The sequence below is a fragment of the Talpa occidentalis genome, unplaced genomic scaffold (genome assembly GCF_014898055.3).
Source record: "Talpa occidentalis isolate TD23 unplaced genomic scaffold, MPIMG_talOcc4v2.1 talOcc4.13, whole genome shotgun sequence".
Lineage (NCBI taxonomy): Eukaryota > Metazoa > Chordata > Mammalia > Eulipotyphla > Talpidae > Talpa > Talpa occidentalis.
Genome location: NW_023601322.1, coordinates 90,298,143 through 90,315,546, shown reverse-complemented (window position 1 = coordinate 90,315,546; position 17,404 = coordinate 90,298,143). Strand labels below are relative to the sequence as shown.

Sequence of the window (17,404 nt, the reverse complement as noted above, 5' to 3'; positions counted from 1 at the left end):
ATTCCCTAAACTTGAGTTAATTATAGATGTGTTCTTTTCACATTGTATGGGAAGTAGGATGGTGTTTGAACCCAGGATAAGACCACAAATTAAAAACAGTAGAAATTTAAGTTTACTTTGAAACTTTTGTATGAAATGATAGTGCTCTGAGGCAGTGTCCTAGTTAATGAAAATTCAATCCTTGTTAATGTCTCCCTGGCTCATACCAATATTGCAAGACCCCAGATTGTGAGTTCTAATGTTAATCTCTTTTTATAAGTAATAAGGCCTGAATAGCAATTGTTGATATTTAATGTGTTCTAGGCGTCACTTTTGTTTTTTATTTTATTTTTTTTTTCCATTTTAAAAGGACAGGCTTATTAGGAAAAGGAGAATAAGAGAGGCACCTGCATAGTCACAGGTGGGCAGGAGAGCTGCCAGATTATCACTTTTAATCTGAAGAAAAATATTCTTGTCAATGAAGAACTAAAATTTAATGAGGTTAATGTGGTAAATAGGTGAATGGCTTCGTTTCAAATTTCGAATTTGTCTGGTTAACCACTACTCCGATGCTGTCCATTTTGTAAAACCATTCTGTGCGATTTGCATGAGTCTCTCAGATTATTGTCTTCTGTATACTTGTAAAATGCTTTAGAAGAATGGGTACCTTTGTTGTTATTGAATATTATATGTTTAGTGAACCCCTGAACTGTAGAGTGCATTCTGCTCTAGGAAAGTTATATTACTATTAAGTAGAACCATTGCATCTAGAATCAGGTAATTGAACTTATATATTACGTTTCTCTTTGGGTAGTGTTTAAATAGTTGTTTAAAGGCATTTAAATACCATTATATGTAATATGTGACTCTTGGAGGTGGTTGAGTGAAAACTGATACCAATACCTTACCAGAGCTGTATGAGTGACGATCATAATAGAAACAAAAGCGTAAAGCTTTGTTTGAGATTTTTGCATTGATTAGCAAGGGACCCCTTGCTCTTAGCCAAAAATGATAATTCAGTTTCTGGGAACTTTAGGCAGTGAGAGAGCCATTCCTTCAATTTTTTGTTTGTATTTGTCCAAAGTTTAAACTCCTTTGTCAAGTCATAATGTAAAAGAAACAGTTGCCTTAGGACTATTTTCAGATGGTGCACTGTATGTGGTCTGTGTAGTTCTAAGAAAGAACAGTGGTGTTATTTCATGTTATTTTACTGTTTTTGATTTAATTTTTTTCATTATACACATGCCATGTTTTATAATTTGTCACTTGGCGCAAGTTTCCTTTGTGGTTAATTTTTCAGATAAAACCATGTTTTAAGACAAAAAAATGATCACCCCTATATGACAATCTAGTATTTTCACGCTTAAGGCATTAGGTCCTTTATAGGCTCATATTACAGATTTGGGACTGCTTGCTTTTTCTTTTACAGCAATGAAATTGAAAGAATGGTGGAAAGGCATGAACGTTTTAAGCCTGAAATGTTTGCAGAATTGCTGCAAGCAGCAAATACAGCTGATGATTATAGGAAATGTCCTGTAAGTATAATTTGGAGAAATATTCTCCAAATGCTTCTATGTTTGTAAATTTGAAAATAGACATTCAGAAAATATCATGTAAATATTAATTATATGTGCAATTAATTTTACAAATTTTTTTCAATGTTATTTTACGTAACGATTTGTAGGTTACTATTTAGGTACAAAATTCACTTTGTGAGCTATTTAGCTCAACATGTCTTTGAGTTATTAACTTTGTGAAGGATTTAAGGTAGCATATGGTGATAATTTTTTTTTAAGTTGTAAAAATAAGATTTGACTAATGGGAAGATTTTTTTAAATAAGCAAGACATGTGGTATCATTCTTTTCTCATGTATGTTAATGACTTTAAGGGTTTTTTTAGGTTGACTTTTTATCTTAACAAATGTACCAAAATGCTAAAGAAAAGTACTTTGTTTAAAAATAAATATCCTTTTAAATCACTAATTAAGACCGTTTGTAACAAGTCTATGTTAGTATACTGAAGAAATAAAGTTCTGGTACATGTTAAGCCTATCATTGCATAATATGAATTGCCTAAGGAACATTATTAGTGGTTTATCTGTTTTGATAATTTCAAAACTTGCTTTCTGTGTTTTTCTTTAGAGTAACTGTGGCCAGTTTATAAAAATCCGCCGTGTTTTAATGAATTGCCCAGAGATTGTTACAATTGGTTTAGTCTGGGATTCTGAACAATCTGACTTGACCGAAGATGTTGTTCGGAATCTAGCAACACATCTTTACCTTCCTGGGGTATCTGTACTGTTTGCATTCTCTTCCCTTTTATTTTTAAATTCCTCCGAAACATGTTTGTGTATTATTATGTTTTTCAAAATTAAATTTTCTTTCTAAATAATATTTATATGAAACTTTGATAAACTTAATCAAGTCAGGCTACTGCATGTCTTTCTTGCATAGACTTTGAGTGACTTCTGTTGAAAGTTACAAATTATACTCTCTCATGTTTCTTCAATGTTCTACTCTGGAGATGTGACAATATGATGGTGATAACACTAATCTCTTAAAGTGCTTATTACCGTCTTAATATAGTTAGAACTGGTTTTTGTTACAATTAAACTTTTTAAAATATATTTTTAATAATACATATAATGCATGTGCAAATATGTGATTCAATTAAGAATTACCAGGAAATGTGTGATTTAGCTCTCATTTTGAGTTCATGTATATGAATTATCAATTCTGTATAATTGGAAATAATGTGTCCTGAGTTAAATTATAAGAACTTATTTAATTGAACTTAATATTTCTTATGTACTAATTAAAAGTAATAATTGTGTGCAATGTTAGTGGTGCCTTTGGTACAAATATATTGGATTAGATTATAGAATGCATAAGAAATATTTTTCAGAGTGAAAAATTATTCCTCGTTTTTTTTGAAGTATGGTATTTAATGTATGTTCTTTTTTTAAAACAGCTTTTTTATAGGGTTACAGATGAAAATGCCAAAAATAGTGAACTTCACCTTGTTGGTATAATCTGTTATGCCAGTCGACATTATTGTGCCTTTGCTTTTCATACTAAGAGTTCCAAATGGGTATTTTTTGATGATGCAAATGTAAAAGAAGTAAGTAACATTTTTACTGAGTAATATAACCATTAAAATTTTTACTTTTTAGGAATAAATGATATAATATATACATAACAATGTAATGATAGAATGATGTAATTATATAAAATAATATATAATTATTGTGAAGCAATGATAAATGGGCTTAATAATTTTAGGTTCATTTATAAATAATATATTGAATATTTAATAATCATTAAGTTTGTGCTTTTATTATTGAAATCTGGTTTATTTTGAAGCCAGCTTTTAACTAGTCATTTCCAGAATAATAGAAAAGTGATTAACAAACATTAGTATAAAATATGCAGTTGTCATTGATCCATAGGTTTGCCCTTTGTCTGATATACAGTTGCTACATGTATTTCTTTGTGGAGAAAAAAACTTTTTATTTATTTATTTTTAACAGTGACTTTCCAAATTTCCTGTTTGGCATTCAAAATTAAGTATCTATTTTATATTTGGGTAAATAAAAATAAAATGGGTTAGTTATAGTACTCAATAAGGAATATCTATCAGAATCACATTTGAGTCTTTTTAGAGAACATATATGCCTAAATTCTTGACTTCTTTATTCAGTGGTATAGGAGCCAATGCCTGAATTTTTAAAAAATTCTGGAGGAGATTGAGACTTTACCACAGTTGAAAGCTGTTGGTATACTCTAGTTTTTGCATGATTCATTCTAATTTTTGTGCCTTATGTGTAATGGGGTCTGAGTTCATTTTTCATATGACTGTCCTGTTGTTCCAGTACCATTTGTTATTTTTCTGTTTTATATGGACTTTTATATTTTTACATCCCCATTAAATTGCCTTAAAATCTTTGTCAAGTCAATTAACCACATATGTGAAAAGTTTTTTAAAATTTCATAACCTAAATCTTGGTATAGAGAGTGTGTAATTTTGTCCGTCAGTATTTTAAATGATAATATTGAAAATGATTTTTGTTTAATTTGACTAGTTACAAAATAAATCAAAAGAACTGTTGAACTGCTAGCATCTGAGTGACTTTAAAATGTTTTAATACCAAATTCCTTCAATCTCTGCCTTTTCGTGTAACATACTGATTATAAGGCTTTGCTTTGTGTTCATTGTGGATTTTTTAAAGGTTGGAACTAAATGGAAAGACGTGGTCTCCAAATGCATCCGATGCCACTTCCAGCCACTGCTGCTGTTCTACGCGAACCCAGATGGCTCCGCAGTCTCTACTGAGGACGCACTCAGTCAGGTCATGCCCTGGGCCCATTATAAATCTGCTGCAGAAAATACAGGTAATTTCTTTCTTAGGTTGTTTTCAGTGTTTTTCTATTATAATAGTCACACTTGGAACACTTATATACTTAGTATAAAATGAATGTTGAAGTCATTTTCAAAATTGAATTTCAGCAAAGTGGGTTTAGGAAAATTCTTCCTGTTTGACTTAATCTTTAGAAAGAAACCTTTCCTCACCAGTGGCCTCAGGAGCACCTGCAGGAGCCACCCACACAAGCACAGGAAGGGTTATTTGGCTGCTAGCTCTGCCTGGCAGTAAAATATCAAGATTTAAGTGAGTTGATTCCCTGGAAAAGGCCAACAGAGCCAGGCCATTTTACCATGCATGTAGAAACCCTGAAAAGATGTAAGTCCACTATGTTTTTAAGTAATTTTATTTACAGTAATAAAAATGCTTGGGCAGATAATTCAGACATCTCTTCTAGTAGGAAGGTGGAAGGGGATGAAACATTTTTGTTTGTCTTTTTAAGGATGTGAAAAACCCTCAATTTGTAAATCAGATAATCCAAAAGAAAATGGAGTTGGTGATCAGGCAAAACAGAAAGAAAATCAGAAATTTCAAGCAGATAATAATTCATCATTTAATCAGAGCCACATTCAGTCAAATGGTAATAGGGGACCAGGTATGTGTTTAAATTGTCATTTTTATGTTGTCCCTGATTAGTAAGAATTCTCCTTTTCTTCTCTTACTGTCGTTCCTCATAAGGGCTGTACTCCAGGAGGGTACAAAACTCATATGCGCTGTACTCCAGGAGGGTACAAAACTCCATTTCCTTGGCAATGGAGATAAAATAACAAGTAAATAACAGAATTTTGTCTTCATGACTTATGCTTTTCTGTGAGATGGGTGGGGTTATCTGAACAATCTCACTGCAGCAGTATTTGAGATTCTCCACCCTCTCAGCTGTGGTAATAAGGCCTGAGGCGATCTGGATGGTTCCCAAAGGTGATAATGGGCCTGCCTTTCAAGGAGTTAATGATTAAATCGGAGAGAAAAAAACCTGAATTAATAATTTGGATCACATCCCAAAATGAAATTTAACATTAGTGAATGCAACAGAAGTTCAAAGTTACTAGAGCTATAGTTTATTCTTAACCTATTTTCACCCAACTGTCTTACTACTGTCACCTTGTGATTTTAATTTTCACAAACTAGGGTACTATGATTTGGGTCCAAATCCAGGCATCACAGTAGGATGTTTGTTTATGGTTTAGAAATAGATGAAACTAATTTTGTGGATGCTCAGGTTGGTTTTTCAAATACCCTTTAAATATATTAATGAAATAATGTATGATCAGAAGAGTAACACATTCAATGAAAGTGGTAAGATTCAGAATTCACACCTCACCAACAAAGAACTACAATAAAAGCTTTTAAAAATTCATAACAAAGCTGTACCTGTTGTCTGATCAATTGTTGATACTCTTAGATTAAAGCTGTTTTCTGTTTTTCAAAAGCTCTCTACTTTTAAGGCCAGAAACTGTATGTTAAGAACGTAATCACTGGTTGGGGTTAAGTCTCAGCGCTATCAAGCTATTGTCAGCCACTGCAGCCTGAGTTCCATCCCTGGCCAGGGAGCTGACCCACATGGCTCAGCAGACCTCTCCTGTCTCACCCTCTACTCCCCTCAGCAGTGTATTTCAAGTCAATCTGCCTGTTCTGCTCCCTACTCTGTCTCTGGTGAATCCTCTTACCCCCGCACCTCTGGCCTACACCCCAGTTCTTGTGTGCATAAATAAATAATTTTTTTTTTTTAAAAAAAGGAGCATAAACACTGGAGCCAGACAGCTTTAAGTCCTTAATTCTGGTCTTCCATTTACAAGCTGTGTGAACTGGGGCACACTTTAAACTACTCTATGTCTTAGTTTTCTGGTCTGAGATGATAGTAATTGTAGCCACCTTGGAGTATTAAATGAGCTAAGACTCTTAAACTAGTGCCTGTCTTAAACTAGTGCCTTTACCTCTTGCTGTTTTCATATCTTTTTCCTCCTTTACACTTGCTTTTGGTGCTAGCCAAGCAGTATTAAAAGATAACATGCCTCTGCAGTGTCAGAATAAATAACAAAGAGTTAAGCATACAAATGGGTTCATTTTGTACTTTCATCTTTATTTTGTTTTTAATACATAACATTTTAAACAACTCTTACATAAATTCAGTTTGTAATTTTAATGAGCAGTTTGAAAAATGATTAGTATTATTATAAAACTGGCTTCTTTTATAGTTAAATTACGTCACAGTGATCAAAGGGAAAAAATGAAAGACATTTCCAGAGAATGTGCTCTAAAAGCCATTGAACAGAAAAACGTACTTTCTTCACAAAGGAAAGACCTGGAGAAGGGACAGAGAAAGGATTTGGGCCGACATAGAGGTAAGCTACGAGTTGATAGCGATAGCGTTCATTTGAAAGAAGCTTAAAATAAATTTCATGATTGTAATATAATTAGATTTTATATGTTTACAAATTGTGTTATCTATATTGACCTTTGTTTTAATATAATTTCTCTAATATACCTACACTAAATCTATGTATGTAAAAATTTCCCAGTTGCTCTTGAAAGACTGGACCAGCTTGTACTCCCACCAATAGGAATTGGGTGTCTGTTTCTTCAGACAACCAATTTAGCTGAGATTATTTAAAAAACTTTTGAATTTTACCAATATAAGAGGTGGAAAATATTTTTATGATTTTCATTAATTGTGAGTGACATAGAATGATTTAAAGAACTGTTTTAAGATCTACTTTAGAGATAATTTTTAAAGTCAACATAGAAAGCACTTTTGGTCTCAAAAATGAGATAGAATTTAAATACTCACAGTTACTATTTATTTATCTATTACTATTTATTTAACTTGTGACTAAAAGGTAACTTTGAAGAGTACTTCATTTGTATCTTTATCTCTTTTTTAAAGATTTAGTTGATGAAGATCTTTCACATTTCAAGTCTGGATCACCCCCTGTACCAAATGGCTTTAGACACTATGGAAATACACAGCTGTATCACAGTCAAGGAAGAGGACCATATAAACATGACCGAGTTGCCCAGCAGAATCTAGCTTCTACCCAAATATTAAGTTCAAGTAAATCCCAGTGTCTTGCTCCAGGAGAGAAAACAACTAGCAAAATGAAAAGCGACAGTGGCACTGGCTACGACACAGACAGCAGCCAGGATTCTAGAGACAAAGGAAGCAGCTCTACCGGCGGCAATAAAAGCCGGAATCGCAGTTGGAAACCCATGAGAGAAACATTAAATGTTGACAGTATTTTTAATGAAAGTGATAAAAAGCAGCAGAGCCCAAGACATAAATCAACCACTGGTAACAAATCTAAATGTAGTAAAGATCAGAATTTTAACAATTGGCCAAAAGAAAATCCAAAGCAAAAGAGTTTAATGACCATCTATGAAGATGAAATGAAGCAGGAGATAGGGAGCAGGAATTCTCTTGAATCTAGTGGAAAAGGAGAGGAGAAAAATAAAAGCCTCAAAGAAACTAAAGTTCATGGTGATAACTGGCAGCTGCAAAGGGCTGAGTCCGGCTATGAAAGCAGTGATCATATCAGTAATGGGTCTGCTAATTTGGACTCGCCTGTTATTGACGGGAACGGCGCGGTAATGGATGTCAGTGGCGTTAAAGAAGCAGTGCCCTTCAGGTAACACCAAATTACATGAATTATTTCCCCCCATTGTCCTCTTCTTTAATTAATTGAAGTAATTTTGAATTTGGAGTCAATTAAATATAATGGAAATAGCATAAGCTCCGACTCAAGCTACCTGAGTCCTATAGGTGATTTGATAATTCAGGTTTCTGTTTTTTAATAATAATGTTAAAAATAGCAATTACTATTCTTAGGAAATTAAGAAATACAGAAATAGATCATAATTGGTGCCACTGAAAACCATGAATATATATGCAACAGGTTTTTTTTTTTTTTTTAAAGCTTTATTTATTTATTTGTACAAGCACTGGGTATAGTCAGAAGCGTGGGAGGGTGAGAGAATTCACCAGAGCCAGAGCAGGGAGCAGAGCAGGCAGAAGGACCAAAGTACACTGCTGAGGGGAGCAGCGGGCGGCAGGAGAGGTCTGCGCGCCATGTAGGACCCTCCTCCGGTGGCCGTGGAGCAGCCGGGGATCGAACCAGCGCTGCAGAGGCTGTGGGCAGCTTTGCAACCCAGAGCTCAACTGCTGTGCCACTGGGGAGGCCCTATGCAACAGGTTTTAAAGCACATATTTAAATTGATTTCCTCTTAGTCATTAAGTTAATGTAATTCTGTAATTCTTCAATTTATTTGATGTTAATTTTCCCACCTCTAACATCTGTAACTCAGAACTGGGTTTCTTATCTGGTATCACAACCCAGTTGCATGGAAGAGATATTTTTCCCTTTAGTGAATATAAAACAATATAACAAGTAAATTTTTCGTCTTTTGATTCTTAATTAGCTCATTCTGAGTACATTTATAATTTTACTTAGGCCAGTGTAGCCACTATTTCTGACTAATATTTCAGTCCATCTAAAACATTTTAATTTTGTATTAGCTGGTTTTTTACCACATTTGCTATTAAAAAGCTATATTTGTAAAAGGTACTTTTTATTTTTTTATTGAAATAATCATTGTAATAAGGACTTAGGGAAACTTTTTATTTGGCAGGTGATTTTGTAACTTTTTGGAAAGGGGCAGACTAGGGTAGTAGAAAGATCAGGATTTTGTAACCAGATAGACTTGGATTTTAATTCTTAGACAAATTAAATTACCTTTCTTAGCTTTAATCTCCTATTGTAAAATGAGGATAAAACCTACTCTAAGTGTCATGTAAGATGAAAATTGAATAATATAAATTTATACTGTAGAATAGCACATGGGAAATAATACTTGTTTAACAAATATTCCTTTCTTTTTCTTAGACTGAATTACAGTTGTCATCCATGATAGCTGATGTGTTTGTGTGCATTTTATTCTATTTTCTAGTGACCAGGTTAATACAAACAATCTAAATGTAGAACATGGAAACTGTACCTCCCACCAGAGCAAAAACCACTTGGAAGGTAAAGATTTAAATATATTGTAATGGTAGCAGTAAAGATTAAGTTGTGGTAATATGAATAAGATGCTAAGAATTGATAATTGTATGAGCAATGAGGCTAGAAGTTGGGAGATGCCATGCTTGGGGGTTTTGTAAAGGAATTGATACTTCAAGGAATGTGAAAGCAGACAGTATATCAGTCAGGATAGGCTGGGTTCTAGGCCTTGTATTGATTGATACCACTTCAAACAGTGGACGTTAGCATGGAGTCTCTTTCTAGTAATCACTCAGTGCCCTGGGCTACTGAGGCTCCAGCTCCATAAAACCTTCTCTGATTGTTGCAGTGTTGGGGAGTTAGGAGACTGAAGGAGAAAAATGTGCAGTCACATGTTAGCTCTTAACACTCGAACCCAGAAGTGATAATGCACTTCCATTCACATAGGTGTAAAAAGTCCTAATGTCTACCACAGGCATGAAGGACAAATAGAAAAACTGATGAACAATTGGAAAAGTTCAGTTTGGAAACAATAAATATGTACTATTATTATAGGTGATTTCTTGGCAACACCTGACAGCAGCAGAACTAAAGAAATTTAGATGTTTGAATTATATAGACGTCAGGGTTGCTATTGGTAGAATATAACTGGAGGCTTTAGGAGAGAGGAATCAAGGAAAATTATGAGCAAGGAGATTATTGAAGTTACAATCAAAGACAGTGCTTTCAAATCTTAGAATTCAGAGGATTAAAAAGGATATGATTTTTCATAATACATATTAATATCAAAAATATCATTATGCATATCAAAAATTTAAAGTTTCTTTTTAGCCTTTATTCTTAAGGCATTGGTGCAGTTTTTTTTTTTCAGGTTGCAGACCCTGAAAATGATTAAATGTTAAATGATTTTGTTTTCATCAAATACTACAATATCAGAAGGAAACACTTATATTAAGGAAATAACTTTCCTTTCTCATATGAATGTCTCGCTAGTTTAAAAATCTGATAAAAGTCTGGTAACCAAGTATTACAGGAAACTGTAAAGGGCTGGCCAGAAATCAACAGCAGGAGTTGGTGAAATTGAACAATAACCTTAAATTCAATCCGCCTTACAAAATGATACTTACTTCCTGGTAGTAAGAAAAACACAAGGTCATAGAGATTTTGATGGTTAAGAGTACACTGCGATAGAGAACTTTGTAAAGCATTTCCTCATTTAATCAGAAATAGTATGTATGGAGGCCCTGACATTTTTTTTATTGTGGTGAAAGACACATAACCAAATGTGCCTTTCTAGACATTTTTAAGTGAATACTCAGTGACACTAAGTGCATTCACACTGTTGTCCAACCACCACCACCACCATCCGTCTCCAGCACTCTGTCATCTCCCTCAACTTGCATTTTTAATTCAGTGTCACTAGACATGTCCCCCACCCCTCAGCCCCTGGGATCCTCCTGTCCACTTTCTGTTTACATGAATTTGGCGAGGTATCAATATCTGTCTTTTTTTGTGACTCTTCTTTCACTTAGCATAGTGTTTCCAGAGTTCATGCATGTTGCAGCAGGACTCATACATTCATTCCCTTTTAAGGTTGAACAACATTATACTTGTCATATATCACGTCTTGATCATCCATTTGTCTCTTGATAGACATCAAGGAACCACCATATTGTTTTTCACAGCAGCTGTGTTATTTATTTGCATTCCCACCAGCAGCCTTCAAGGGTTCCAACTTACCCATAGCCTAACAATACTAACACTTGCTGTTTACTTTTATGGTCATTGCCATCCTAATGGGTATGAAGTGTGGTGTTGTGTTGTGGGTTTGTGTAACCCACTTTTATCTAACAACACAGATGGTGTTATATTAAAATTATTTCATATTTAATAAACCTCAAAACTTACCATCGTTCTTTAAGCCAGTCTTTGCCTGGAGAACCTTTGTTCATATTCTTGCTGTATGGTTCCTGTGTAAGTAGCCCCTCCCTTAGTCTGCGACTGAGCATGTGGGTAGGCCTTGTATCCTGAAGCTAAAAACTTGCCCTGCATGGTAGAATTTAATTCTTTGTGACTGGGTATGATTTTCTTGTTTTCTTTTTTCCTGCTTATAAAATGGGGTTACACTTAGATTATTGACAGAAAAATCACTTTCTATTAGGCTAAAAAACTTTAGAAAGTTAAGGAGCCTTCACATTCTTTTTTAAGTCAACTTAATTCAGTCAATTTAATTTAAGTCACACAAAATGTATTAATGTATTCTGTAAGTTTATTTGATGATAGAGAACTTAAATGCTATTGTAATTATTTCACTGATTTTTTTCTTCATTGCTAGAAATAATTATATAGACTGACTGACTTCTATGTCGTATTGGGTTCTGCTGCAAAAATCCTTACCTATACTGCCTAAAGCTGTTTGGTTACTTTGTGGAAATTCTGCATTTCCATTTGGATTGTTTTGGCCATTGTTTTAAAGTGGATCACTAATGAGGAGGCATTCAGATGCCTTAAATTACATTTAAGACAGAAGAACTGAAATGTTCAAAAGCATATGGTCAAGAGAAAGTATCACATATTTAAAGAACTGGTATAAGCAGGCCTGGAATACATTGTGGACATTGTGAGATGATGGATAGCGGGATAGGTAGAAGCCAAGTCATGATGAAACTTTCATGTTATATTTAGATCTGACAGTAAATGGAAATGCACCAAAGGAGAAGGAGAGTAGCACATTCCAGTTTGCATTTTAGAGAAGATTCTTTGGTCACAATGTAGAGTGTGAGTATATAACAGTGGGAGAAAAATTAGTTAAATGACTAATAGTGTAAGAGAAAAAAGATAAGGGCATAAACCAAGGTAGTACCAATGTCAGGAAAGAAGATGTAAGAGATTTTAAGACTCTGTGGATAGTAAAGGTAATTTTTTGTGAAAGCTGTACAGAATGGGGCATAGGGAAGAAACTGTGTATGACTCTATTTGGGACATAATATAAGTAGATACACCATTTACCAAGTCAAGGAATACAGAAGCAACAAGTTTGGGGTGGATCAGAGAGGATTCCAAATGAATGATTGGATTTGTTTATCATCTAAGTAAATAGGTTTATGAGATTATTAGTGATGTAAGTCTAGAACTTAGGAAAGAGTCTGTAATGGGTAATCATCAGTATATATGGGAATTGAATGCCATAGACATAAGTTTCACTTGGGATAAATAGACATTTCAGGGCAAAAATAGACAAAGCAAGGAACATGGGACTCACTGTATAAGATGAGAGCTGAGGATAATGTCAAGTAGCAATATCATAAAGGAATGAGGAATAGACTGAAAGGTATGAGAAAATACTGAAGAAGGGTTTATCACAGGAAGCTCAGAAAATGAGGGACTTCAAGAAGAAAATTACACAGTTTAGACCAGCAGTTTTTATTGCTTTATTGTTATGTAAGTTTGTTTTAAACCTGAGTCATCTTTTCAGATGAACTATATATTTTGATTTCTTGGATATTGGATCTTGGATTTTCTTAGATACATACAGTATCAAAATGAGCATTATTAGTTAAAGCTTCTTGCCCTGACTTTGAGGTATTTTAGGTGCCAAGTGTTAAAGCAGACTCTTTTAGATTTGCAAAGAATCTGGAACCAAAATTCCCAGTAAAGACACATGGATGTCTATGTCAGCAGAAGAGAAAAATAACACATCTATTTTTAAACTAGTTGGAATTCTGAAGTCAGACCACTTGGTTGATTGCCTGCCATCGTGATCTTCAAGTTTCCTTCCTTACTTAAAAGCCTCTGCTGCCTCCTGCTGCCCATTGTGTGGATGCTTTAATGAAAACAGAAATTCTTTAGAATTGTTTGTTTTCCTTGTGTTTGTGAATATTTAACTTGAAATTATGGTTAAGTAAAATAAACATTTTGAATATAACAATGATGGAAAATTATAATGTAACTTCAACATACACATTTTTCAGGATTTAAAGATGGAAAAACTATCAAGTATTTTTGAACTTTTTTTGTTTTTAATCATAAAGTAGCTGTTGAAGGGAGGCTGAGTTTTTTGAGCCTCAGGCAACGAGGTTTTTTTTTTTTTGTTTTTAAAGATGTATTTATTTATTTATACAAGCACTGGGTACAGTCAGAAGCGCGGGAGGGTGAGAGAATTCACCAGAGCCAGAGTAGGGAGCAGAACAGGTAGAAGGACTGAAGTACGCTGCTGAGGGGAGCAGCGGGCAGCAGAGAGGTCTGCACGCCATGTGGGACCCTCGCCCAGCGGCCGGGGACCAAACTGGCGCTGCAGAGGCTGCGGCAGCTTCGCAGCCCAGCGCTCAACCGCTGCGCCACCAGGGGAGGTCCAGGCAATGAGTTTTGAGTCTCAAGTTTACAAGGATCTAAGACTTTTTGGAATCAATTATACTACCTTTTGTTTTTAAAATTTCATTAACTTGATAAATTTGAAGTAGGTTGAGGGTGGGATAAGAATTTGTTTCAGTTTATATTTATCTAGTCCTGGATCAGTGAGTTGGGAACATGGTAGACAGGATTTAAAAGAAGATAAGCAGTATATTTTTAGGCAATTGTTTAATCATTCTTCAGACTTTTCACTGAATGTCTTTTATGTATTAGCCACTAGGGATGTGCTAACAAAAATGAAGCATAACCTATAATAGGGACATATTTCATTGTTAAGCCGATGAATGCCAGACCTGGAGTTTTCTAAATTCTATCATGTTAAGTTTTTATTGGGAGATTTCATTTACTACATGGCATAGAGGATATTGAATTGTTGAGTGTGTCATACAACTGTTTTCTTGGAAATTACTTTTGCTATTTCACCCAAAGACCATAGTTGTAATCAAATATGTATTGTTTCCCATGGGATAATATTTAATCTTGATCTATTATAGATGACATTTGAATTTGAGTGACAGAGAGCAACAGATATGAACAGAAAGTCTTTATTTTTATTGGGATGTGGCAAAACTGATGGTAATGAGAACATGTTTTCGAAAATTCTTACCTTCATGTAAAAGCTTCAATTTATAAATCCTGCCAGTTGTTTTCCTTAAGGAAGACACAGGTTCACTTCTTTCATTTTTAGAAAAATTTCTGCCAGATAACTAAGTCTGAATGCACAGAGTTTGTCATCTTTTCAAGTAAAAATGGTATTCAGTCATAAAGGTTAAGTTAAAAATAATTACTGTTTACCTTTTACAGCTTGAGTAAGTAGTCAATAAATGATAGATACTTAGTGGTGGTAAAACATTTCATATATATCATCATAATACCCTCCTGCCCATTTAATTTCATCTGATATCCTTAATATTCCTGTGAGGTGGGGAGAATAGATACCATTATCTCATTGCATAAATGAGGAAACTGATTTGTAAAGGGTAAAGAGGCTCAGGAAGCTCACTTCATAATAAATAGTTCATCTAAACTTCTACCTAAACCTCTCTCTTCAAAGGCAGCATTTTCCCATCACTTTCCCAGTAAGAAGTTTGTCTTATATGCCAGGGGAAACATGTAGGCTGTCACAACCCCATGAGAATAGCTCTATTCTGGCCTTGCTGACATTGTCAGGTTTTAGTAAATTGAGGAATCAGCCAATGATTTTGTATAAAGGGTCCAGAATTCAAGGTCTTGAATTCAAGGTCTTAAAGAATTCATGGTTCCTTGTTGGTTGGAAGAGAATTACCTGTGTATACAAAACCTTATGTAAATTTTGGACAAGTGAAATAGAGAGTAAATTCTAGAAGATCATTAAAGTAAATTTTTTTCCTTTCTCTCCTCAGGCCTGAGGAAGGAACTCAAGAACTCGGAAGTAGGCTACAAATTACACGAGTCACAGCCACAGTCACATCTACAAGTAAAAAATGCTTTGACTAAAAGGTAATTGTAGATATTTAGAAATATAAAATCTTTATCAGAAGGGCGTAAATACACATTACTACTCTGAAAGCACTGAACCTGCAGTGTTGTTATGCTTGTGTTATTGGGGATCATTAAAATGATGGAGGCCTAAGGGTGGTCAGTTTTAATCCTGCTTACAGCATTCTTGTAAGGCAGACGGTATTTTACAAAAGAGAAAATTTGGTACTGAAATTAAGTCATTTGCCCAAAGCAATGGAGCTGAAGCTTGAGTATAGCTCTTACGTATCTAAAAAAACCTCAACTATTTTCATTGTTCTGCTCTATTTGAATTCCATGCAGTTCACATGAGAGAAATAATCATTCAAGAAAAATTAATATTTAGTGCGATGCGATAACTTTTATTCCCACCCTAAAGGTTAATTATGACCTAAATAAGGTTCATCTTTTGTTTTATGATTTTTTAAATTTCTAATCATTTTTATTTATTTATTTATTTATTTATTATTTTTATATTCCCCATACAATTAAAACCCCCTGATTTTGACCCCAATCCCTCCTTTCCCCACCCCCCAAATGTGTCTCTAGTTCATAGTTGTTTGTTGATTTTGATTTTTTTTCTTTCTTATAGTTATTCTTTTTCCTGGTCCCTTATTTAGGTTTTCTAGATTCCTGTAATGAGTGAGACCATCCGGTATTTTTCTTTTTCTTTCTGGCTTATTTCGCTGAGCATGATCCCTTCCAGCGCCATCCATATTGCTGCAAATTGCATGTGTTTATCTTTTTTGAATGCTGAGTAATATTCCATGGTGTATATGTACCACATCTTCTTGATCCAGTCATCTATTTTTGGGCATTTGGGCTGTTTCCAAAGCTTAGCTGTTGTAAATTGTGCTGCTATAAACATAGGGGTGCTGGAGCTCTTTGGAATTAATGTTTCTGTGTCCTTTGGGCAAATACCTAGGAGTGGAATTGCTGGATCATATGGAAGCTCTATCTTTAGTAGGTTGAGGAATCTCCACACAGCTCTGCATAGTGGTTGGACCAGTTTGCACTCCCACCAGCAGTGCAGGAGAGTTCCTTTTTCTCCACACCCTCACCAACATTTGTTGTTGCTGTTTTTTTTAATAGGTGCCATTCTCACTGGTGTGAGATGGTATCTCATGGTAGTTTTGATTTGCATTTCCCTGATTGCAAGTGACGTTGAACATTTTTTCATATGTCTGGTGGCCATTTGTATTTCCTCTTTGGAGAAGTTTCTTTTTAGCTCTTCTGCCCATTTTTTGACTGGGTTATTTTCTTTCTTTTTTTTTAAAGATTTATTTATTTATTTATGCATGCATGCAAGCAAGCATGCAAGCATGCACGCATGCATGCAAGCAAGCATGCAAGCACTGGGTACAGTCAGAAGCGTAGGAGGGTGAGAGAATTCACCAGAGCTAGAGTGGGGAGCAGAGCATGCAGAAGGAATGAAGTACACTGCTGAGGGGAGCAGCGGGCTGCAGGAGAGGTCTGTGCGCCATGCGGGACCCTCCTCCAGTGGCCGGGGATCAGCTGGGGATCGAACTGGCGTCGCAGAAGCTGCGGGCAGCTTCGCAACCCAGCGCTCAATCGCTGCGCCACTGGGGAGGCCCCATTGACTGGATTATTTTCTTTGTTTTTGTTGAGTCTCATCAGCTCTTTGTAGATTTTTGTGATCAGTCCTTTATCGTTAGTGTTGGGTGCAAAAATTTTCTCCCATTCGGTGGGGTTTCTCTTTGTTTGGTTATTGTCTCTTTTGCTGTTCAGAAGCTCTTTAATTTGATGTAGTCCCAGCCTTCACTATCACTGCTTTGGGTGATGCATCTGTAAAGATGTCTTTGAGGTGCATGTCATGTAGTTTTTCACCTATATTTCCTTCTATATATTTTATGGTTTCAGGTCTAAATAAGGGTCATCTTAAACAAATTGTTTAATTAGTACATTATCCTTATAGCATTTTATCTCAAAATTAAAGTACCTCTGTGTTTGGTAAACTTTGCTTTGTGTTTTGAGGCATTGAATTGTTTGCTTGTAATACTTTCCTGAAGTTCATGCTACATTTTATCACAAATAAATATAACTTCAGTGTAATAGCAAATGATGCGTTGGGAAGGTAAATTACAG

General features: G+C 34.9%; 1 protein-coding gene across 2 annotated transcripts in view; it reads left to right on the top strand.

Moving 5' to 3' along the window:
• USP53 (ubiquitin specific peptidase 53) overlaps positions 1-17,404 on the top strand; it is a 55,769-nt gene that overhangs the window by 33,222 nt on the left and 5,143 nt on the right. For both annotated transcript variants that reach the window (XM_037509522.2, XM_037509521.2), the window contains exons 8-16: positions 1,409-1,514; positions 2,122-2,268; positions 2,951-3,100; positions 4,209-4,371; positions 4,843-4,995; positions 6,596-6,742; positions 7,285-8,023; positions 9,342-9,418; positions 15,184-15,280. In XM_037509522.2, coding sequence (XP_037365419.1) covers positions 1,409-1,514; positions 2,122-2,268; positions 2,951-3,100; positions 4,209-4,371; positions 4,843-4,995; positions 6,596-6,742; positions 7,285-8,023; positions 9,342-9,418; positions 15,184-15,280 — 1,779 coding nt within the window. The remainder of the gene's footprint in view (positions 1-1,408; positions 1,515-2,121; positions 2,269-2,950; positions 3,101-4,208; positions 4,372-4,842; positions 4,996-6,595; positions 6,743-7,284; positions 8,024-9,341; positions 9,419-15,183; positions 15,281-17,404) is intronic.